The 23,587-nt window shown below is 45.9% G+C and overlaps 1 protein-coding gene across 1 annotated transcript in view; it reads left to right on the plus strand.

Moving 5' to 3' along the window:
- The window catches only part of LOC140201104 (zinc-binding protein A33-like), a 45,426-nt gene extending 37,667 nt beyond the window's left edge, over nt 1–7,759 (plus strand). The window contains exon 6 of the mRNA XM_072264707.1: nt 1,934–7,759. Coding sequence (XP_072120808.1) covers nt 1,934–2,481 — 548 coding nt within the window. The 3' untranslated portion in view covers nt 2,482–7,759. The remainder of the gene's footprint in view (nt 1–1,933) is intronic.
- Nucleotides 7,760–23,587: the final 15,828 nt, after the last annotated feature.

Raw genomic sequence — 23,587 nt, forward strand, 5'->3', positions numbered from 1 at the left:
CTTCCCAATCCTCATATTCCTGCTAATCTTTGCTCTATTATCTGCCCTCTCTTTGGCTTTTATGTTGGTTTTGACTCGTCTTGTTAGCCATGGTTGTGTCATCTTGTCTTTAGAATATTTCTTTCTCCTTGGGATGTGTATATCCTGTGCCTTCCAAATTGCTTCCAGAAATTCCAGCCATTGCTGCTCTGCCTTCATCCCTGCCACTATTCTTTTCCAATCAGTTCTGGCCAATACCTCTGTCACGCCTCTGTAATTTCCTTTACTCCACTGTTATACTGATACATCTGACTTCAGCTTCTCTTCGCAAATTTCAGGGTGAATTCGGTCATGTTTCCCATTAAGGTTCTTTTACCTTAGGCTCTCTAATCTGGGGTTCTAACATTTACCTGTTGTTCATTCTTTGGGGAAACTCCTCTGTTTTTGTGGATGGTTGTGAAGAAAAAGCATTTCAGGATGTATATTGTATACATTTCTCGAACATTAAATTGTACCTTTGAACCTTTCAAAGTCTGGTTCATTGCACAGCACCCAATCCAGAATAGCTGATTCTCTAGTGGGCTCAACCATGAGCTGCTCTAAAAAGCCAACTCGTAGGCACTCTAGAAATTCCTCCTCTTGGAATCCAGCACCAATCTGATTTTCCCAATCTACCTGCATATTGAAATCCCCCATGACCATTGTAACATTGCACTTTTGGCATGCATTTTCTATCTCCCGTTGTAACTTGTAGCCCACATCTTTACTACTGTTTGGGGTTCTATATACATCTCCCATCAGGGTCTTTTTACCCTGGCGGTTCCTTAGCTCTATCCACAACAATTCAACACCTTTCGACCCCATGTCACCTCTTTGAATGATTTAATTTCATTTTTACCAGCAGAGAGCACATGCCACTTCCCTTTCTGCCTTCCTGCCTGTCCTTTCGATACAATGTGTATTCTTGGACATTAAACTCCCAGCTGTAATCTTTCAGCCATGATTCAGTGTTGCCTACAACATCATACCTGCCAATCTGCAACTGTGCTGCAAGTTCATCTACCTTATTCCACATACTGTGGGCATTCAAATATAACACCTTCAGTCCTGAGTTAACCCTTTTCAATTTTGTCTGCCTTTTACGTCTCCTGCAACCTAGGGGTAACTATCTCTCTGTAGCTCCTGTCCATCAGCTCCTCATTCTCCCGTGTGAGTCGAAGGTCATCGAGTTGCAGCTCCAGTTCCTTAATGCGTTCTGTCAGGATCTGCAACTCGATACACCTGGTGCAGATGTGTTTATCCAGTCTCTAGACTCCCTACATCCCACACAGAGTACAAAACACTGCCCCTGGAGCCATTCTCACTAAACTAGGCACTGATAGATGAGGAGTGAACAAATAAGAACAGAGAGGAAGTAACTTACAAGTCAGTTTACCTGGAGTTGAGAAGAATGATGGTGGATTGCATTGAAACCTATTGAATATTGAAAGGCCAGATGGAGTGACTGTGAAGAGGATGATTCCTGTAGATGATTCAGAATAGAGACGTCCAGTGAGAGTAGAGATGAAGAAGATTTTTTTATTCATGGGGTGGTGAATGTGTGGAATTCATTACCACAGGTGGCTGTGGAGGCCAAGTCATTGGTGTATTTAAAGTGAAGGCTGATAGGTTTTTGATTAATATGGGGGTCAAAGGTTACAGGGAGAAGGCAGAAGAATGGGGTTGAGAGGGATAATAAATTAGCCGTGATGGAATGGAGCAGAAGACTCGATGGGCCAAATGGCCTAATTCTGTTGCTATGTTTCATGGTGTTATGGTCTGGGAGGCTGGAGTTGACGTGTGCCATGGCCTGCCTCTTAAAGCACTTCTTGCAGATAGATATTGATAGACTGGGAGGTAGTCATGAGAGAACATAATTGTGTTACCTTGTTTTTCTGGTTTCCCTGGATGGCAGTGCCAGTCACACTGGACCCGAATACAGCCGCTCCCTGGCTCCAGCTCTCCGAGGACCTGACCATGATGGGCTACTTCCCGTCCAAGCAGCGGCTGCCGGACAACCCCGAGCGGTTTGACTCCTGCGTCTCGGTACTGGGTTCGGAGGGATTCACCATGGGCAGGCACCACTGGGACGTGGACGTGAAGGGACAGAGCGGATGGTGCCTAGGAGTGGCCAAGGAATCCGTCCGGAGGAAAGATGTTCTTCAGGTTGACACGGAGAACGGGTTTTGGGCCATTGGCATGATGGATGGAGGGGAATATTATGCCTGTACGTCGCCCTGGCGCACTGAATTGTCTATTAAGCCCCAGATCATCCGTGTCTATCTGGACATCAAGGGAGGAAAGGTGTCGTTTTATAACGCTGAGAACATGAGCCTTCTCTTCAGCTTTACAGACACCTTTACTGAGAAGCTGTACCCTTACTTCTGTCTGTGCTTGGAACCAGACACCACCAAGCTCGCCACAATGAAAATCTGCCCACTCAAGTTGACTTTACCAAATTAGAGTCCACTGTTTCCTGCTGGAACAGGGTACGGCTCTGACACCATCCTGCCATTGAACAGTAAACACAAGACAGTCTGCAGATACTGGAAATCCAGAACCGAGGCCCTCTACTGCTCAGGGTCAACTATATGTGCTGTGTCCTGTCGCCTATCGCCTATTGGTGCTGTGTCCTATCTGTCTGTCAGTCATGGGTGTTGTGTCCTATCAGTCTGTCACCTATGGGTGCTGTGTCCTATCTGTCTGTCAGTCATGGGTGCTGTGTCCTATCGGTCTGTCACCTATGGGTGCTGTGTCCTATCAGTCTGTCACCTGTGGGTGCTGTGTCCTATCAGTCTGTCAGTCATGGGTGCTGTGTCCTATCAGTGTGTCACCTATGGGTGCTGTGTCCTATCAGTCTGTCAGTCATGGGTGCTGTGTCCTATCGGTCTGTCACCTATGGGTGCTGTGTCCTATCAGTCATGGGTGCTGTGTCCTATCAGTCTGTCACCTATGGGTGCTGTGTCCTATCTATCACCTATGGGTGCTGTGTCCTATCAGTCTGTCACCTATGGGTGCTGTGTCCTATCTATCACCTATGGGTGCTGTGTCCTATCAGTCTGTCACCTATGGGTGCTGTGTCCCATCTGTCTATCACCTATGGGTGCTGTTTCCTATCAGTCTGTCACCTATGGGTGCTGTGTCCTGTCTATGACCTATCGGTGCTGTGTCCTATCAGTCTGTCACCTATGGGTGCTGTGTCCTATCAGTCATGGGTGCTGTGTCCTATCAGTCTGTCACCTATGGGTGCTGTGTCCTATCAGTCTGTCACCTATGGGTGCTGTGTCCTATCTATCACCTATGGGTGCTGTGTCCTATCAGTCTGTCACCTATGGGTGCTGTGTCCTATCTGTCTATCACCTATGGGTGCTGTTTCCTATCAGTCTGTCACCTATGGGTGCTGTGTCCTGTCTATGACCTATCGGTGCTGTGTCCTATCAGTCTGTCACCTATGGGTGCTGTGTTCTATCAGTCTGTCACCTGTGGGTGCTGTGTCCTATCAGTCTGTCAGTCATGGGTGCTGTGTCCTATCAGTGTGTCACCTATGGGTGCTGTGTCCTATCAGTCTGTCAGTCATGGGTGCTGTGTCCTATCGGTCTGTCATCTATGGGTGCTGTGTCCTATCAGTCTGTCACCTGTGGGTGCTGTGTCCTATCAGTCTGTCAGTCATGGGTGCTGTGTCCTATCAGTGTGTCACCTATGGGTGCTGTGTCCTATCAGTCTGTCAGTCATGGGTGCTGTGTCCTATCGGTCTGTCACCTATGGGTGCTGTGTCCTATCAGTCATGGGTGCTGTGTCCTATCAGTCTGTCACCTATGGGTGCTGTGTCCTATCTATCACCTATGGGTGCTGTGTCCTATCAGTCTGTCACCTATGGGTGCTGTGTCCTATCAGTCTGTCACCTATGGGTGCTGTGTCCTATCTGTCTATCACCTATGGGTGCTGTTTCCTATCAGTCTGTCACCTATGGGTGCTGTGTCCTGTCTATGACCTATCGGTGCTGTGTCCTATCAGTCTGTCACCTATGGGTGCTGTGTCCTATCAGTCATGGGTGCTGTGTCCTATCAGTCTGTCACCTATGGGTGCTGTGTCCTATCAGTCTGTCACCTATGGGTGCTGTGTCCTATCTATCACCTATGGGTGCTGTGTCCTATCAGTCTGTCACCTATGGGTGCTGTGTCCTATCTGTCTATCACCTATGGGTGCTGTTTCCTATCAGTCTGTCACCTATGGGTGCTGTGTCCTGTCTATGACCTATCGGTGCTGTGTCCTATCAGTCTGTCACCTATGGGTGCTGTGTTCTATCAGTCTGTCACCTATGGGTGCTGTGTCCTGTCTATCACCTATCGGTGCTGTGTCCTATCAGTCTGTCACCTATGGGTGCTGTTTCCTATCAGTCTGTCACCTGTGGGTGCTGTGTCCTGTCTATCACCTATCGGTGCTGTGTCCTATCAGTCTGTCACCTATGGGTGCTGTTTCCTATCAGTCTGTCACCTGTGGGTGCTGTGTCCTGTCTATCACCTATCGGTACTGTGTCCTATCAGTCTGTCACCTATGGGTGCTGTGTTCTATCAGCTATGGATGTTGTATCCTAGCTGTCTACACAAAACACAAGCCAGGGCAGTACGATATGGGGAGCAGCCTGCTGCCCATGCTGCAGACTCCCCCTCTCCTCTCGGCTGATGAACGCAAACGAGCAGCCGAGACTGATGCAGTTACACAGCTCAGCATCAGTAGCATCACAGGAGATGCCCGTCAGAGTTGATCAAAAACATAGGACCGCCTTAGGGATTTCATCCTCGGATCTTTCCTCGGGTTTACTCCTGTAGCCTTCCCCGTGAGTGACTTGTTTAAGGCACCATTAATCTGCTCCTGTCAGTAGAACTGGTTCCTTTAAGCCACACATTAAGACCAGGTGCTGGACTGGTTGTCAGAGGCTATTTGACATGCACGCCATTGTGGAGCATTTAATAGGTCATGGGATCTTATCCCCATGTGCATTCGGGCATACTTAGCAAATCTATAGAACAATAACTGAAAACAGTATCTGTAAACTGTAAACAAACTGTGGAAATGCAGATAATAAATAAATAAATAGCAATAAATAACAAGCATGAAATAACAATATAAGAGTCCTTAAATGAGTGTAGCTATCCCTTTTTGTTCAAGAGCCTGGTGGCTGAAGGCAGTAACTGATCCTGAACCTGGTGGTGCGAGTCCTGGGGCTCTTGTACCTTACACTGGATGGCAGCAGTGAGAAAAGAGCAAAGTCTGGGTGCTGAGGATCTCCAATGATGGATGCTGTTTTTCTATGTCAACTTTTCATGTACATGTGCTCAATGTTTGGGAGGGTTTTACCCATGATGTACTCGCCCAAATCCACTACCTTTTGTAGGGGTTTCCATTCAAAGGCATTGGTGTTCCCATACCAGGCCATATCCAACCAGCCAGCACACTTTTCACCACACATCTAGAGAAGTTTGCCAAGGTTTTCGATGACATGCCGAACCTCCGCAGACTCCTGAGGAAGTAGAGGTGCTGTTATGCTTTCTTCACAATAATATTCAAATGATGGGTCTCGGACAGGCCCTCTGAGATAGTGACACCCAGAAATTTAGAGTTACTGAATCTCTGCACCTCTGATCCATCACCGAGTTCCCCATCGCAGATCAGTGGAGGACCAACAGTTGGTGAAATGAATGACATGCTACAGTCAGGATAGTGGCTTGGTTGTTAGATTGCTGGGCCCCGGGCACCATCCAGAGGTCACAGCAAAGCCGCAGAGACCCCAAGTTCCAATCCCAAGAAGGCAGCCGGGCATCCAATTTATTAACTGTAAGCTTAATGTCAGACATACCCACCCAGGGTATAAATGCCACCAAATTTAGCTTCTCGTAGCAGTAAATATTTAAAGAGCAAGACACATAAAATACTGGAGGAACTCAGCAGGTCAGACAGCATTGATGGAGAGGAATAAGACCATAAGACATGGGAGCAGAATTAGGCCATTCAGCCCATTGAGTCTGATCTGCTATTCCATCATAGCTGATTATTAATCCTCTCAACCCCATTCCCCTGCCTACTCCCCATAACCCTTGATGCCTTTACTAATCAAGAACCTATCAATCTCCACTTAAAATATACCCAACGATTTGGCTACATCCGTCTGTGGCAATGAATTCCATAGAATTCACCACCCTCTAGCTAAAGAAATTCCTCTGCATCTGTTTTCTAACTGGATCTCCTTGTGTTCTGAGGCTGTGCCCTCTGGTCATAGACTCCCACACTGCCGGAACACCCGTGCATCCTCTCCACATTCACTCTATCTGGAATAAACAGTCAATGATCCATTCTCTTTGCCTATTAGATTCCTCTTCTTCAGCCCTTTACCTTTTCCACCTGTCCCCTCTCAGCTTCTCAGTTCACTCACCTACCTTTCCTCCTCACTTGGACTTGCCTGTCACCTGTCAACTTGAACTCCTGCCCCTCCCTCCACCTTCACCCTTAATTTCCAGAATTGATGATGCGTCTCAACCTGAAATATTGACTTTTTATTCCGCTCAATGGGTGATGCCTGACCTGTTGAGCTCCCCCAGCACTTTGTATGTGTTGTTCTGCATTTCCAGCATCTACAGAATCTCTTGTGTTAAAGATTATAGATTAGCATCTTTTGTCAGGTGTACATCGAAACATACAGTGAAATGCACCATTTGTATTAACGACCAACACACTCCGAGGATGTGCTGGGGGCAGCTGGCATTGGTCACCGTGATTCCAGTGCCAACATAGCATACCCACAACTAACTAACCCTAACCCGTACATCTTCGAAATGTGGTATGAAAACGGACCACTGGGAGAAAGCCACATGGTCACAGTGAGAATGTACAGTCTGCTTACAGACAGCAACAGGAATGAAATCCTGATTGTTGGCACTGCAAAGCATTATTTTAGCCACTACACTACTGTGCCAACTGGAATACAATACAGTCGGACTTTTCAGGCGTGTTCAACAGCCTGATGGCAGTGGGGGAGAAGCTGTTGTTGAACCTCAAGGTGTGGGTCTTCAGGTAGTGGTACCTCCTGCCTGAAGGCAGAATTGAGCGGACGGCACGGCCCAGACGGTGGGGTCTCTGAAGATTGACGTTGCCTTCCTGAGACATCAGCTCTTGTAGATGTTCTCAATGGTGGGAAGAGTTGTACTCATGATGGAACTGGTTGAGTCCTCCACTCTCTGTAGCCTCTTGTGTTCCTGTACACTGGAGATCACACACCAGAACATGGTACAACTAGGTGTGATCACACTATCCCCTTGTGTTCCTGTGTACTGGAGATCACACACCAGAATGTGGTACAACTAGATGTGATCACACTATCCCCGTGTGTTCCTGTGTGCTGGAGATCACACACCAGAACGTGGTACAACTAGATGTGATCACACTATCCCCGTGTGTTCCTGTGTGCTGGAGATCACACACCAGAACGTGGTACAACTAGATGTGATCACACTATCCCCGTGTGTTCCTGTACACTGGAAATCACACACCAGAACGTGGTACAACTAGGTGTGATCTCACTGATCCCCTTGTGTTCCTGTACACTGGAGATCATACACCAGAACGTGGTACAACTAGGTGTGATCTCACTGATCCCCTTGTGTTCCTGTACACTGGAAATCACACACCAGAACGTGGTACAACTAGGTGTGATCTCACTGATCCCCTTGTGTTCCTGTACACTGGAAATCACACACCAGAACGTGGTACAACTAGGTGTGATCTCACTGATCCCCTTGTGTTCCTGTGTGCTGGAGATCACACATCAGAACATGGTACAACTAGGTGTGATCTCACTATCCCAGTGTGTTCCTGTACACTGGAGATCACACACCAGAACGTGGTACAACTAGGTGTGATCTCACTGATCCCCGTGTGTTCCTGTACACTGGAGATCACACACCAGAACGTGGTACAACTAGATGTGATCACACTATCCCCATGTGTTCCTGTACACTGGAAATCACACACCAGAACGTGGTACAACTAGGTGTGATCTCACTGATCCCCTTGTGTTCCTGTGTGCTGGAGATCACACACCAGAACGTGGTACAACTAGATGTGATCTCACTGATCCCCTTGTGTTCCTGTACACTGGAAATCACACACCAGAACGTGGTACAACTAGATGTGATCTCACTGATCCCCTTGTGTTCCTGTGTGCTGGAGATCACACACCAGAACGTGGTACAACTAGATGTGATCTCACTGATCTCTTTGTGTTCCTGTACACTGGAAATCACACACCAGGCAGTAATATGACCAGACAGAATTCTGTCCACTGTACATCTATGAGGCTTGTTGGAGCCTTAAATGAATGTAGTCAAAGCCTCTTCAGCCAAAACCTCAGAATGCAAATCAGGTTTAACATCACTGGCAAACTGTCTGTCATGAAAGTTGTTGCATTGTGGCAGCAGAACAGTGCAATGCATTATAATAAGTATGTTTTTAAAAAATGAATTAATCAAGTAATGCAACAAGAGAACAGAAAGTAAAACAGTGAGATAATGTTCATGGGTTTACAGACCGTTCAGAAATCTGATAGCAAAGGGGAAGAAGTGGGGTCTTCAGTCTCCTGCACCTTCCCCCTGATAGTAGCAATGAGAAGAGGGCATGTCCTTGCTCCCATTTCAAATGCCTGTTTTTTTTTAATTCTTCCTGCCAAACATCATAAATAAATAAATAATTCACCCATTTCTTTATCTTTCGTGGAGCCTGGTCTGTGCCATTGCTCGCTCTGTCTCCTGTGCTGTTAGATTCAGACTGAGATCAGTCTCCTGTGCTGTTAGATTCAGACTGAGATCAGTCTCCTGTGCTGTTAGATTCAGACTGAGATCAGAGTCTCCCGTGCTGTTAGATTCAGACTGAGATCAGTCGGATTCAGAGTCTCCTGTGCTGTTAGATTCAGACTGAGATCAGAGTCTTCTGTGCTGTTAGATTCAGACTGAATTCAGAGTCTCCTGTGCTGTTAGATTCAGACTGAGATCAGTCTCCTGTGCTGTTAGATTCAGACTGAGATCAGTCTCCTGTGCTGTTAGATTCAGACTGAGATCAGAGTCTCCTGTGCTGTTAAATTCAGACTGAGATCAGTCAGATTCAGAGTCTCCTGTGCTGTTAGATTCAGACTGAGATCAGAGTCTCCTGTGCTGTTAGATTCAGACTGAGATCAGAGTCTCCTGTGCGGTTAAATTCAGACTGAGATCAGTTGGATTCAGCGTCTCCTGTGCTGTTAGATTCAGACTGAGATCGGTCGGACTCAGAGTCTCCTGTGCTGTTAGATTCAGACTGAGATCAGAGTCAGATTCAGCGTCTCCTGTGCTGTTAGATTCAGACTGAGATCAGAGTTTCCTGAGCTGTTAAATTCAGACTGAGATCAGAGTCGGATTCCTTTATTTGTCACATGCACGTTGAAGCCAATAATTAAATGTATCATCTGCATCACCGACCAACACAACTGAAAGATGTGCTGAGGGCTAGCCTGCAACTGTGGCCACACATTCTGGCATCACCACAACAAGCCACCTATTCTCGGCAGAATAACACAAGAAGCACCAATAACAGCAACAGAGAAACAGCCCTTCGGCCCATCTTGTTATCCTCTCACGTCCCATCGACTCACATTCAGATCATAGCCACTCACACTCTTCCCATCCGTGTACCAATCAAATTTCTGTTGAACTTGCACCCACATCCACGACTTCCACTGGCAACATGTTCCACACTCTCACCACCCTCTGAGTGAAGAAGTTTCCCCTCATGCTCCCTTAAACATTACACCTTTCACCCTTAACCCACGACCTCCAATTCTCGTCTCACCCAACCTCAGTGGAAAGAGACAGCTTGCATTTACCCTATCTATACCTGCACATTATTTTGTATACCTCTATTAAATCTGCCCTCATTTTCCTATGCTCCAGGGCTAAAGTGCCAACCTATTCTATCTTTCCCTATCCCTTAAGTCCATAATTCCCAGCCACATCCTTGTAAATTTTCAAAGCTCAAAGTAAATATATTATTAAAGGAGATATATAGAGTCATAGAAAATACAGCATAGAAACAGGCCCTTCAGTTCACCTAGCCCATGCCAAAAGCATTTAAACTACCTGCTCCCATCAACCTTCACTGCAACCATTGCCCTCCATATCCCTACTATCCATTTACCTCTCCAAACTTCTCTTAACTCTTGAAATTGAGCTCTCGTCCGTGACTCATGCTGGCAGCTCATTCCACACTCTCTTGACTCTCCCATCTCCTCGATTCAGTACTTTCTTTTATGAAGACCAATGTGCCGAACGCTTTCTTTCCAAACCCGTCTACCAGTGACACCACTTCCGATGAATTATGGACCTGAATTCCCAGATCCCTTTGTTCTACTGCATTCCTCAGTGCCCTGCCGCTCACTGTGCAGGAGCTACCCTGGTTGGTTCAACAGAAGTGCAATTCCTCGCATTTGTCTGCATTAAATTCCATCTGCCATATTTCAGCACACAAACACCAGGAATTCTGCAGATGCTGGAAGTTCAAGCAACACACATCAAAGTTGCTGGTGAACGCAGCAGGCCAGGCAGCATTTCTAGGAAGAGGTACAGTTGATGTTTCAGGCCGAGACCCTTCGTCAGGACTAACTGAAGGAAGAGTGAGTAAGAGATTTGAAAGTTGGAGGGGGAGGGGGAGATCCAAAATGATAGGAGAAGACAGGAGGGGGAGGGATGGAGCCAAGAGCTGGACAGGTGATTGACAAAAGGGATATGAGAGGATCATGGGGCAGGAGGCCCAGGGAGAAGGAAAAGGGGTAAGGGGGGGAAACCCAGAGGATGGGCAAGGGGTATAGTGAGAGGGACAGAGGGAGAAAAAGGAGAGAGAGAAAAAGAATGTGTGTATAAAAATAAATAATGGATGGGGTACAAGGGGGAGGTGGGGCATTAGCAGAAGTTAGAGAAGTCCATGTTCATGCCATCAGGTTGGAGGCTACCCAGATGGAATATAAGGTGTTGTTCCTCCAACCTGAGTGTGGCTTCATCTTTACAGTAGAGGAGGCCGTGGATAGACATATCAGAACGGGAATGCGATGTGGAATTAAAATGTGCGGCCACTGGGAGATCCTGCTTTCTCTGGCGGACAGAGCATAAGTGTTCAGCGAAATGGTCTCCCAGCCTGCGTCGGGTCTTGCCAATATATAGAAGGCCACATCGGGAGCACCGGACGCAGTATATCACCCCAGTTGACTCACAGGTGAAGTGTTGCCTCACCTGGAAGGACTGTCTGGGGCCCTGAATGGTGGTGAGGGAGGAAGTGTAAGGGCATGTGTAGCACTTGTTCTGCTTACAAGGATAAATGCCAGGAGGGAGATCAGTGGGGAGGGATGGGGGGGACGAATGGGCAAGGGAGTTGCGTAGGGAGCGATCCCTGCGGAAAGCAGAGAGGTGGGGGAGGGAAAGATGTGCTTAGTGGTGGGATCCCGTTGGAGGTGGCAGAAGTTACGGGGAATAATATGTTGGACCCGGAGGCTGGAGGGGTGGTAGGTGAGGACCAGGGGAACCCTATTCCTACTGGGGTGGTTGGAGAATGGGGTGATAGCAGATGTGCGTGAAATGGGAGAGATGCGTTGAGAGCAGAGTTGATGGTGGAGGAAGGGAAGCCCCCTCCTCTAAAAAAGGAGGAAATCGCCTTCGTCCTAGAATGAAAAGCCTCATCCTGAGAGCAGATGTGGCGGAGATGGAGGAATTGCGAGAAGGGGATGGCATTCTTACAAGAGACAGGGTGAGAAGAGGAACAGGCCAGGTAGCTGTGAGAGTCTGTAAGCTTATAGTAGGCATCAGTAGATAAGCTGTCTCCAGAGATAGAGACAGAAAGATCCAGAAAGGGAAGGGGGGTGTTGGAAATGGACCAGGTAAATTTGAGGGCAGGGTGAAAGTTGGAGGCAAAGTTAAGGAAGTCAACGAGCTCAGCATGCATGCAGGAAACAGCGCCAATGCAGTCGTCGATGTAGTGAAGGAAAAGTGGGGGACGGATACCAGTATAGGCTTGGAACATCGATTGTTCCACAAAGCCAACAAAAAGGCAGGCATACTTTTACTTTTTTAAGCCTTCTTTGAGTGATCCAATTTTTTTACTTTGGAAAAATAAAGGTATTAATTCTTTTTTGGATTTATTTAAAGAAGGTAGACTGATGTCCTTTGAACAATTAGTTGATAAATATTCTCTTTCATACTCACCCATTTTACAATATCTCCAACTTAGACATTTCTTACAAAAATATTTAAGTAATTTTCCTCACATATTGGATGCTGACCTGTTAGATGCTATTATGAGTATGAACCTTTCGATGAAGGGTTCCTTTGGAAGAATTTATAATTTACTATTGCAATGGGATAAGTGTCCTTTATTTAAGATTAAACAAGATTGGGAAAAGGAATTCATTTGACTTTTACAATGAAAGATTGGACGCGGATTCTGAACTGGTTAACTCTTCTTCGATCTGTGCTAGTCATTCACTGATTCAATTTAAAATTGTACATCGTTACCATTTGACGAAGGAGACATTGTCTAAAATATTCCCTGATGTTGATAGTTATTGTGATAGATGTAAAACTGAGACAGCTACACTGACACATATGTTTTGGTCTTGTTCTATACTGGAACAGTTCTGGAAGTCAGTTTTTTTTGACAATTTCTAAAGCACTTAAAATTAATTTACAACCTAACAAATTAACTGTGCTTTTTGGAATAATTTCTCAAAATGTCCATGGTATCTGTGTCTGACCAACACATTATTGCATTTGTTACATTGACAGCTAGAGGGGCCATTTTGTTGAAGTGGAAGGATACATCAGCTCCCACGTTATCACAATGGTTCTCTCAAGTGATGCTATGTCTTAGTTAGGAGAAAATTAGAAGTTGAACCTTTGAACCTATGTTTGATTTTGAGAAAAGATGGGGCTCATTTGCTCGTTATTATCATTTGAGTTAATTGATGGATTCTCCATGATCTAATTTTAAATTTTTTTGGTACTTTTTTTTTGCTGGCGGTTTGATGTTGATCTTTAGAAGCTTTATGTATGATGCATGGCTCCGGGGTTGAACACCTAATGGGATTTTTCTTTTTTCTCCGCTTTTCTTGCTTAGTAGCAGTTTTTTTTCATCACAAATTTTTTTCAATCTTTATATAATTTTTTTTTCTTGAGACATTGTAAGTGTTGGTTACTTCGATGTACTCATGTTTATTTTGAAAAAAATAATAAAAAGATTTGAAAAGAAAGAAAAAGGCAGGCATAGCTGGGACCCATACGGGTGCCCATGGCTACACCTTTAGTTTGGAGGAAGTGGGAGGAGCCAAAGGAGAAATTATTAAGAGTAAAGACTAATGCTGCTAGACGGAGGCGAGTGGTGGTAGAGGGGAACTGGTTAGGTCTGGAATCCAAAAAGCAGTGGAAAGCTTTGAGACCTTCCTGGTGAGGGATAGAGGTATAGAAGGACTGGACATCCATGGTGAAAATAAGGCGGTGGGGGCCAGGGAACTTAAAATCATTGAAGAAATTCAAAGCATGAGAAATGTCATGAACATAGGTGGGAAGGGATTTAACAATGGGGGATAAAACATTGTTGAGGTATGCAGAAATGAGTTCAGTAGGGCAGGAGCAAGCTGAGACAATGGGTCTACCTGGACAGGTAGGTTTGTGGATCTTGGATAGGAGGTAGAAACGGAAAGTACGGGGTGTGGGAACTATAAGGTTGGTGGCAGTGGATGGGAGATCCCCAGAGCTGATTAGGTTGGTGATTTTTATTTATTTATTTAGAAATATAGTGCAGAATCAGTCCTTCCCATCCTTTGAGCTGCTCTACCCAGCAAACCTTAACAATCCCGATTTAATAATATTAACAGATAATAAAAGATTTTCTGTTGACTTAAAGTGCATATATGACATAGTTAAACATGGAACAATGTAATGCTTCTTCCTGCTACATCGTTCTAGCAGGATGTTCAGAGGCTTCACAGCTTTGGGGCAGAAGCTGTTACCCAGTTTAACAACCTTGTTCTTATGCTGCAGTACCTTCTGCCTGATGGTATGAGGTCAAAGAGATTACTGGATAGATGGGAGGGGTCATTGACAATGCTGAGGGCTCTGCAACTGTTCTGGACAGGGGGAGGGGGAGAGACCCTGAAAAATTTTTTGGTGGGCTGCAATCAGCAGTATGTTGGTGACACAGAACAATGTTTGTAAAGAGCTCAGGGCCTTTCCAATGGGCTGCAATCAGCGCAGGGCCAATAAAAAGAAAGGAGGTGTAGGCGGAGCGGCCATTGTGGGAGTGGGGCAGTGTTAGAGTGGTCTGGCTTCAGTACAACAGGCTCTGCAAGCACAGGTGGAGGTTGTAAGTAAATTTCCAGTAAGTTCTTTATTTTGTCAGTATATAGTGCACTGAGACTGGATTGGAAGGTAGTGGTATGTTCTTTGTGTAAGATGAGGGATCTCCAGAACACCTCTTATCTCCCTGGTAACTACATCACGTGAGGTGCATTGAGCTATTGTTCCTTAGACCCTGTGTTAACGAACTGGAGCTGCAGATCAATGGCCGTCGGCTCATACCGGAGAATGAGGAGGTTATTGATCAGAGATATAGGGAGGTAGTTACCCCTAGATTGCAGGAGGCAGGTACCTGGGTGACTGTTGGGACAGGGAAAGGGGATAGGTAGCCAGTGCAGAGTACCCCTGTAGCTGTATCCCTCAATAATAAGTGTACCACTTCAGATACTGTTGAGGCAGACAACCCACGGGGGGTGGGGATGGGGGGGGGGAGGGATCTACAGCAACCGGCTCTCTGACACTGAGTCTGCCTCTGTGGCTCAGAAGGGAAGTGGGGAGAAGAGAATTGCAGTAATGATAAGGGATCCTATAAATAGAGGAGCAGAAAACTGATTCTGTGGACATGAAACTGATACCAGGATGGGACTGTATGTTGCCTCCCAGGTGCCAAGGTCAGGGATGTCTCGGATCTGGTCCATCGTGTTCCAAAGGGGGGAGGATGAACAGCTGGAAGTTGTGGTACATATTGGTACCAACGACATAGGTAGGAAAGTAGAGGGGGTCCTACAGAGAGAATATAGGCAGTTAGGCAGAAATCTGAAAAGCAGGACCCTAAGGTAGCAATCTCAGAATTGCTTCCTGTGCCACAGGCCAGTGAGGGAAAAATAGGATGATTTGGCAGATAAATGCGTGGCTGAGGAACTGGTGCAGGGGGCAGGGTTTCAGATTTCTGGATTATTGGAATTGATTCTGTGAAAAGTGAGGTGGGGGCCTCCGTTGGTCAGAGTTGGCCATGGATATTATGTCCTAGCTGTCTAAATATGCAAGCCTGGGCAGTACGATTTGGAAATCAAATTGTTGCCCATGTGTCAAGTTCCCTCTCTCTAAGCAACTAATGAACCCAAAGGAACAGCAGAGACCGATACAGTTTGGCACCAACAGCGTCGCAGGAGTTGCCAGTCAGCATTGAACTCAATGTAGGACTGCCTTAGGGACTCCAGCTCCGGATTTTTCCCTCGGGGTTTACTCCCGAAGCCTTCCCCATGAATGGGTATAGCTGCAAGGCAGCGGAGGTTTGAGATCAGAGTTTTTCTTCTCCGAGATGAGCTGCCAACCACGGCTGACAAACCCCATCTGCCTGAATCGACTGGTTTTAAGGTGCTTGTAACTCGCCTTTGCCCCCTCTGTCAGTAGAAACAGTTCCACCAGACTTAGTAGCTAAGTTACACATGAAGGACAGGAGCTGGACTTGGTTATCAGAGGCTATTTGAGGCACACGCCATTGGGAGCATTTAATAGGTAGTGAGAGCTTGCCCCCATTACTACCCCCGGCTATAACAACCTTAAGGAGCCTGTGAAAGCTACAACCTGTACCAAAACAGTGGGCTACACCTGATCTCAAGGGGGCCAATATCCTAGTCGGCAGGTTTGCTGGATCTCTAAGGGAGGGTTTATACTAATTTGGCAGGGGGGTGAGAAACAGTGATGAGGCTGAGGATGAGGCAGCTGCTATACAAGTAGATGCAGTGTGTAGTGAGACTGTCAGGAAGGACAGGCAGATAATAGGGTAAAATTCCAGTCAGTGGGATGAGGTGCAATGTAACAGGGAGACAAAATCAAAAAGGGTGACGAATACAGGACTGAAAGTGTTATATTTGAATGAATACAGTATACGGATTAAGGTAGATGATCCTTTAGCACAGTTACAGATTGTCAGGTATGACATTGTAGCTGAAAGAAGATCATAGTTAGGATCTTAACATCCAAGGACACACAGTGTGTCAAGAAGACAAGCAGATAGACAGAGGGTATGGGATGGCTCTTTGCTGTTAAAATATGAAATAAAATCTTTGGAAAGAAGTAACATAGGATTGGAATGTATAGAACCCTTGTGGGCAGAGTTATAAACTTGTAAGTGTAAAAAGACCATGATGGAAGTTATGTACAGGCCTCCAAACAGTGGCCAGAATGTTGACTGCAAGTTACAATGGGAGATAGAAAATGCGTGCCAAAAGGGCAACATTTTGATAGTCATGGGGATTTCAAAATGCAGGTAGATTGGAAAAAATAAGTTGGTGCTGGGTCCCAAGGGAGGAATTTGTAGAATGCCTGCAAAATGGCTTTTCTAAGCAGCTTATGGTTGAGCCCACAAGGGGAATGGTAATTCTAGATTAGGTGCTACGTAATGACTCAGATTTGTTTGGGGAATTTAAGGTAAAGGAGCCCTGAGGAGACAGTGACCATAATATGATATAATTCAGCCTGCAATTTGGGAAGGAAAAGATAAAATCTGATGTATTAGATTAGATTCAACTGTATTGTCATTGTGCCGAGTACAGATACAAAGGCAATGAAATGCATTTAGCATCTGACCAGAAATGCAAAGAATAGTGTTATTTACAAAATAACTGCGAATAGAAAAAGTGCTACAGCACACAAATATAAAAGTACTGAGACAGTACAATACGGATGCAATACTGCTTAGCGCTGTGATGTGAGGTTCAGCAGGGTCACAGCCTCAGGGAAGAAGCTCTTCCTGTGCCTGCTGGTGCGGGGGCGGAGGCTCCTGTAGCGCCTACCGGATGGGAGGAGAGTAAAAAGTCCATGGTTAGGGTGAGATGTATCCCTGATAATGCTTTTCGCCCTGCCCAGGCAGCGTTTATGGTAGATGTTCTCAATGGTGGGCAATTGGGTGCCGATAATCCACTGGGCAGTTTTCACCACACGCTGGAGTGCTTTGCAGTCCGATACGGGACAATTGTCATACCACACTGAGATGCAGTTGGTGAGTATGCTCTCGATGGTACAGCAGTAAAAGTCCATCAGTATCCTGGGATAGAGGTGAGCTTTCTTGATGCTCTGCAGGAAATAAAGGTGCTGTTGCGCCTTTCTGATCTGGATGGGAGTTCAGGGACCAGGTGAGATCCTCGGAAATGTGGACATCAAGGAATTTGAAGTTTGATACACGCTCCACTACAGTTCTGTTGATGTAAATGGGGACGTGAGTGTGACTTCTGGCATTATTACAGATAATACTATCAATATTACAGTGGAGTAAAGAGAATTACAGAGACATGAGAAAAGAGCAGGTCAGATCTGATTGGAAAGAAACACTAGCAGGGATGATGGCAAAACAGCAATACCTGGTGTTCCTGGGAGAAATTCAGAAGGCACAGGACAGCTCCATCCCCCAGATAAAGAAGCATTCTAAAGAGAGGATGTGGCAACTCTGGCTGACAGGGAAATCAAAGACAGCATAAAAACTAAAGAGAGGGCATATAATGTAACAAAAAATAGTTGGAAGGTGGAGGATTGGGAAGCTTTTAAAACCAACTGAAAACAAGTAAAAAAAAGGCTACAAAGACAGAAAAGATGAAATACGAAGGTAAACTAGCCAATAGTATAAAAGAGGATACGAAAAGTTATTTTCAAATATATAAAGAGTAAAAGAGAAATGAGAGTGGATATCAGACCTCTGGAAAATGATGCCGGAGAGATAGTAATGGGGAACAAAGAAATGGCGGACAAACTGGTTAAGTATTTTGCATCAGCCTTCACTATGGAAGGCACGAGCAGAATGCCAAAAATTCAAGTGTTGGGGGGCAGAAGTGAATTTAGCTGCTATTACTAAGGAGAAGGTGCTTGGGAAACTGAAAGGTCTAAAGGTAGATAAGTCACCTGGACCAGATGATGTCCATTCCGGGGTTCTGAAAGAGGTGGCTGAAGAGACTGTGGAGGCATTAGTAATGATCTTTCAAAAATCACTAGATTTTGGAATGGCTCAAAAGGACTGGATAATTGCAAATGTCACTCCACTCCCTAAGAAGGGAGGTAGACAGAAGGAAAGAAATTCTAGGCTAGTTAGTCAGTGGTTGGGAAGATGTTGGAGACTATTATTAAGGTTGAAGTTTCGGGGTACTTGGAGGCACATGATAAAATTGGCCAAAGTCAGCATGGTTTCCAACAGGGGAAATCTTCTCTGACAAACCTGTTGAAATTCTTTGAGGAAATAGCAGGCAGGATAGACAAAGGAGAGTCAATGGATTTTGTATATTTGGATTTCAGAAAGCCTTTGACAAGGTGCCGCACATGAAGCTGCTTAACATGTTAAGAGCCCATGGTATTATAAGGAAGGTACTGGCGTGTCAGAGATTGGCTGTTAGAAGATACTCATCCTGATGAAGGGCCTTGGCACAAATCGTTGACTTTTTTCCATAGATGCTGCCTGATCTGCTGAGTTCCTCCAGCATTTTGTGTGTGTTAGTTGGATTTCCAGCATCTGCAGATTTTCTCTTGTTTGAAATTAATTTCAGGTTAAGTCGGTGTTAAAGAAGGGAAATGGAATGTTAGATTTCATTTCGAGAGGATTAGAATACAAAAACAATCATGTAATGCTGAGGCTTTAGAAGGCATTCATCAGACTGCACTTGAGAATTATGAGCAGTTTTTTGGGTTGCATTGGAGAGGGACCTGAGGAAGTTCACAAGAATGATCCCAGAAATGAAAGGGTTAACATATAAAACCATAAGACACGGGAGCAGAATTAATCCAGTCAGCCCATCAAGTCTGCTCCGCCATTCCACCATGGCGGATCCTAAATCCCACTCAACACCATACACCTGCCTTCTCGCCATATTCTTTGATACCCTGACCGATCAGGAAACGATCAAATTCCACCTTAAATATACCCACGAACTTGGCCTACACTGCAGTCTGTGGCAGAGTGTTCCACAGATTTACTACTCTCTGGAAATTCCTCCTTACCTGCGTTCTAAAAGATCACCCCTCAATTTTGAGTCTGTGCCCTCTAGTTCTTGATACCCTCGCCGTAGGAAACATCCTCTCCACATCCACCTTATCTAGTCCTTTCAACATTCCGTAGGTTTCAATAAGACACCCACATTCTTCTAAATTCCAGTGAGTACTGACCCAAAGCTACCAAAAGCTCCTCATATTTTAACTCTTTCATTCCTGGAATCATCCTCGTGAACCTCCTCTGGACTCTCTCCAATGACAACACATCCTTTCTGAGATATTGGGCCCAAATCTGTTGACAATACTCCAAGTGCAGCCTGACTAATGTCTTATAAAGCCTCAGCATTATCTCCTCGCTTTTATGTTCTATTCCTCTTGAAATAAATGCTAACATTGCATTTGCCTTCTTTACCACAGACTCAATCTGTAAATTAGCCTTCTGGGAGTCTTGCACGAGGACTCCTAAGTCCCTCTGCACCTCTGATGTTTGAATTTTCTTCCCATTTAGATAATAGTCTGCACTATCGTTCCTTTTACCAAAATGCATTATCATACATTTCCCAACACTGTATTCCATCTGCCACTTTTTTGCCCATTCTTTTTTGCTCATTTGTCTAGGTCCTGCTGCAATCACATAGCTTCCTCAGCACTACCTGTCCCTCCACCTATCTTCGTATCATCCACAAACTTTGCCACAAAGACATCAATTCCATTATCTAAATCATTGACAAGCAATGTAAAAATCAGCAGTCTCAATATTGACCTGGAGGAGCACTAATCCTCAGAATCCCTCAGTTCTCTCACTGAGCTATGAAACAGGAGTTAACATCACTCACTGGGTCTGACAGGCAATAATAATCATAATAAATGAATAAGCAATAAATATCAAGAACATGAGTCCTGAAAATGAGTCCATAGGTTGTGGGAACAGTTCAGTGATGGGGTGAGTGAAGTTGAGTGAAGTTCTCCCGTCTGGTTCGGGAGCCTGATGGTTGAGGGGTTATAACTGTTCCTGAACCTGGTAGTGTGAGTCCTGAGGCTCCTGTACCTCCCTCCCAATGGCAGCAGTGGAAAGAGAGCATAGCCCTGCAAGAGAGCTCCATGTAAATGTACTCAATAGTGAGAAGGGCTTTACTCGTGATGGACTGAGCTGTATCCTCTACTTTTTGAAGGATCTTCCAATCAAGGATGTTGGTGTTTCTGTAGCAGGCTGTCAATATTGAGGATATTGAAATGCTGCTCAGCCAATAAATGTTCTTTTATATGCCATCCCTTCTTCCCCTCCCCACCCCACTGCTGTCTGTAAGGTGTTTGTATGGGTTAGTAGGTTCATTGGTCACATGGGTGGAGCTGAGCATGCAGACACTTGGAGCTGAAAGGGTCTGTATCCCTACATAATCAAAATGGAGATTTGGGCTGGTGCTTCTGGATCGAGGTTTTGTCTGTGAGGTGACTTCGGAGAACCTCATCCTCCAACAGACATTTCATCGTGAAGATTCGAGAATGCGTCACGAAAGCGTTTATCATTATCAGAGCAGACTTCGAACATGGAACAGGATATTCAGTTCATAATGTCATGCTGAACTAATAATTAACTAATAAATAGGTAATCAATTGCTGACTAAACTAATCCCTTCCACCTACATAAAGACCATATTCTTTTATTTTCCTCACATTCATGTGCCCATTCTTAAACACCTGTAATATACCTGCCTCTTCCACCCTGTGGGCAGCGCATTCTAGACAAATTGAACTCAGGTCACACACATCAAAGTTGCTGGTGAACGCAGCAGGCCAGGCAGCATCTCTAGGAAGAGGTACAGTCAACGTTTCGGGCCGAGACCCTTCGTCAGGACTGGTTGACCTCAGGTCACTGGTTCTGTAATAGTGTTACACTAACGGCTATGCTACTGTGGAGAACCCATTTTACTTACTCCATTGTCTTCCCTGGAGTAAAAGATTTAGATCAAGCCTCGGTTGTAATATGTTGAACTTTTGCCTCTCTGCTTTTGTTTTCTGTTGCCGTGCTAATAAATCCCTGAGGGGAGCCCTCATACTGGTACGTTCCTAGTTCAGTGGACTGCTTACTAACGTTTAGACAGGCCCCGCCGATATGAATTCCTGTATCACAGCTCAGCACAAGGATAAATCTGCCCTCTGAGCCAATGACACTTCTCAGTTTAATCAGCATGTTCAGCTTCCTCCTGGTTGTTTGAATATTACCTCCTCGTGAACCCCTGCCTGCCCAGGGACTTGCACCCACTGCAATTCGCCTACCTCCACAACAGGTCGGCAACAGATGCAAGCTCACTGGCTTGCCACTCGGCTTTGGGACACCTCGACAAGCACAAAACAACATCTGGCTGTTTTGGACCCCTCATCTTAGAAAAGATGTGCTGGCATCGGAGAGGGTCCAGAGTAAGTTCGCAAGGATGATTCCAGGAATGAAAGCATTATCATACGAGGAATGTTTGATGGCTCTGGGTCTGTACTCGCTGGAATTCAGAAGGATGAGGGCAGATCTCATTGAAACCTTTCAAATGTTGGAAGGGCTAGACAGAGTAGATGTGGAAGGGATGTTTCCCATGGTCGGAGAGTCTAGGACAAGAGGGCACAGCCTCAGGATAGAGGGGTGCCCTTTCAAAATAGAGATACAGAGAAATTTCTTTAGCCAAAGGGTGGTGAATTTGTGGAATTTGCTGTCACAGGCAGCTGTGGAGGCCAGGTCATTGGGTGTATTTAAGGCAGAGACTGATAGGTTCTTGATTGGACATGGCATCAAAGGTCACGGGGAGAGGGCTGGGAAATGGGTTTGAGGAGGAGGGAAAAAAAAGGATCAGCCATGATTGAATGGCGGAGCAGACTCGATGGGCCAGATGGCCTAATTCTGCTCCTATGCCTTATGGTCTATGGTTTTACGGGATAAGCTGCCCCTACCTATTTCTTGTTGCCGTTGGAGTGCGACTCAAATAGCCTCAGACAACCAAGTCCAACTCCTGGCCTTCACGTGTGGCTTAGCTACTAAACCTGGTGGAACCATCTCTACTGGCAGCTGTGTACATACATCTACTGGTGCTTCTGGACACATCTTCAGTGATGTTCCTGGAATCATCGGGTGTTTCGGGTCTTTCAACATCATACAACCTCCTCCAGGTGACCCAGCCGGGGCTGATCAGACCCCAGCTTGGGTCCAGATGGCTAGCTACTTATGACTCCATGGCTCCCCTCTTTTGAGCCACAGCCATCTTGAGGCCCTCTCCGCCGCATCGGTGGTACTGCGGATGGCTCTCCTCTTCCTCTTTCCCTCGATGCCCAAAATGCTGAAGGCTCTAACTAAGGAACGGGCTATGAATCCCCAACAACCAACCTCCACTGGGAGACACCTCGCTCTCCATCCAGCCTGCTGACAGTTGCTGACCAGTCCTGCGTACTTGGAGAGCTTCCTTAAATGGCAAAAATGGATTAATTACTAGCACCTTAAAACTAGTCCTGGTTGACAGCTCAAAGAGAAGAAAATCTCTGATCTCAAACCTCTGACACTTGTGACTATACCCACTCAGAAGGAAGGCTTCATGAGTAAATCTCCAGAAAAAATCCGGAGCTGGAATCTCTCAGGCAGTCCTATGTTGCGTTCGACACCGACAGGCAACTCCTTTGGTGCCGCTGGTACCAAACTGTATCGGTCTCTGCCGTTCCTTTGGATTCATCAGCTGCATGGAGAGGGGGAGCCTGCTGCACGGGCAACAGCTTCCTCTCCATATCGTACTGCCCTGTCTCGCTCTCCACATCGTACTGTCCTGTCTTGCTCTCCATATCGTACTGCCCTGTCTCGCTCTCCATATCGTACTGCCCTGACTCGCTCTCCATATCGTACTGCCCTGACTCGCTCTCCATATCGTACTGCCCTGTCTCGCTCTCCATATTGTACTGCCCTGACTTGCTCTCCATATCGTACTGCCCTGTCTCGCTCTCCACATCGTACTGCCCTGTCTCGCTCTCCACATCGTACTGTCCTGTCTCGCTCTCCATATCGTACTGCCCTGTCTCGCTCTCCACATCGTACTGCCCTGTCTCGCTCTCCATATCGTACTGCCCTGTCTGGCTCTCCATATCGTACTGCCCTGACTCGCTCTCCACATCGTACTGCCCTGTCTCGCTCTCCATATCGTACTGCCCTGTCTCGCTCTCCATATCGTACTGCCCTGTCTGGCTCTCCATATCGTACTGCCCTGACTTGC

This window comes from Mobula birostris, chromosome 8, assembly GCF_030028105.1.
Source record: "Mobula birostris isolate sMobBir1 chromosome 8, sMobBir1.hap1, whole genome shotgun sequence".
Lineage (NCBI taxonomy): Eukaryota > Metazoa > Chordata > Chondrichthyes > Myliobatiformes > Myliobatidae > Mobula > Mobula birostris.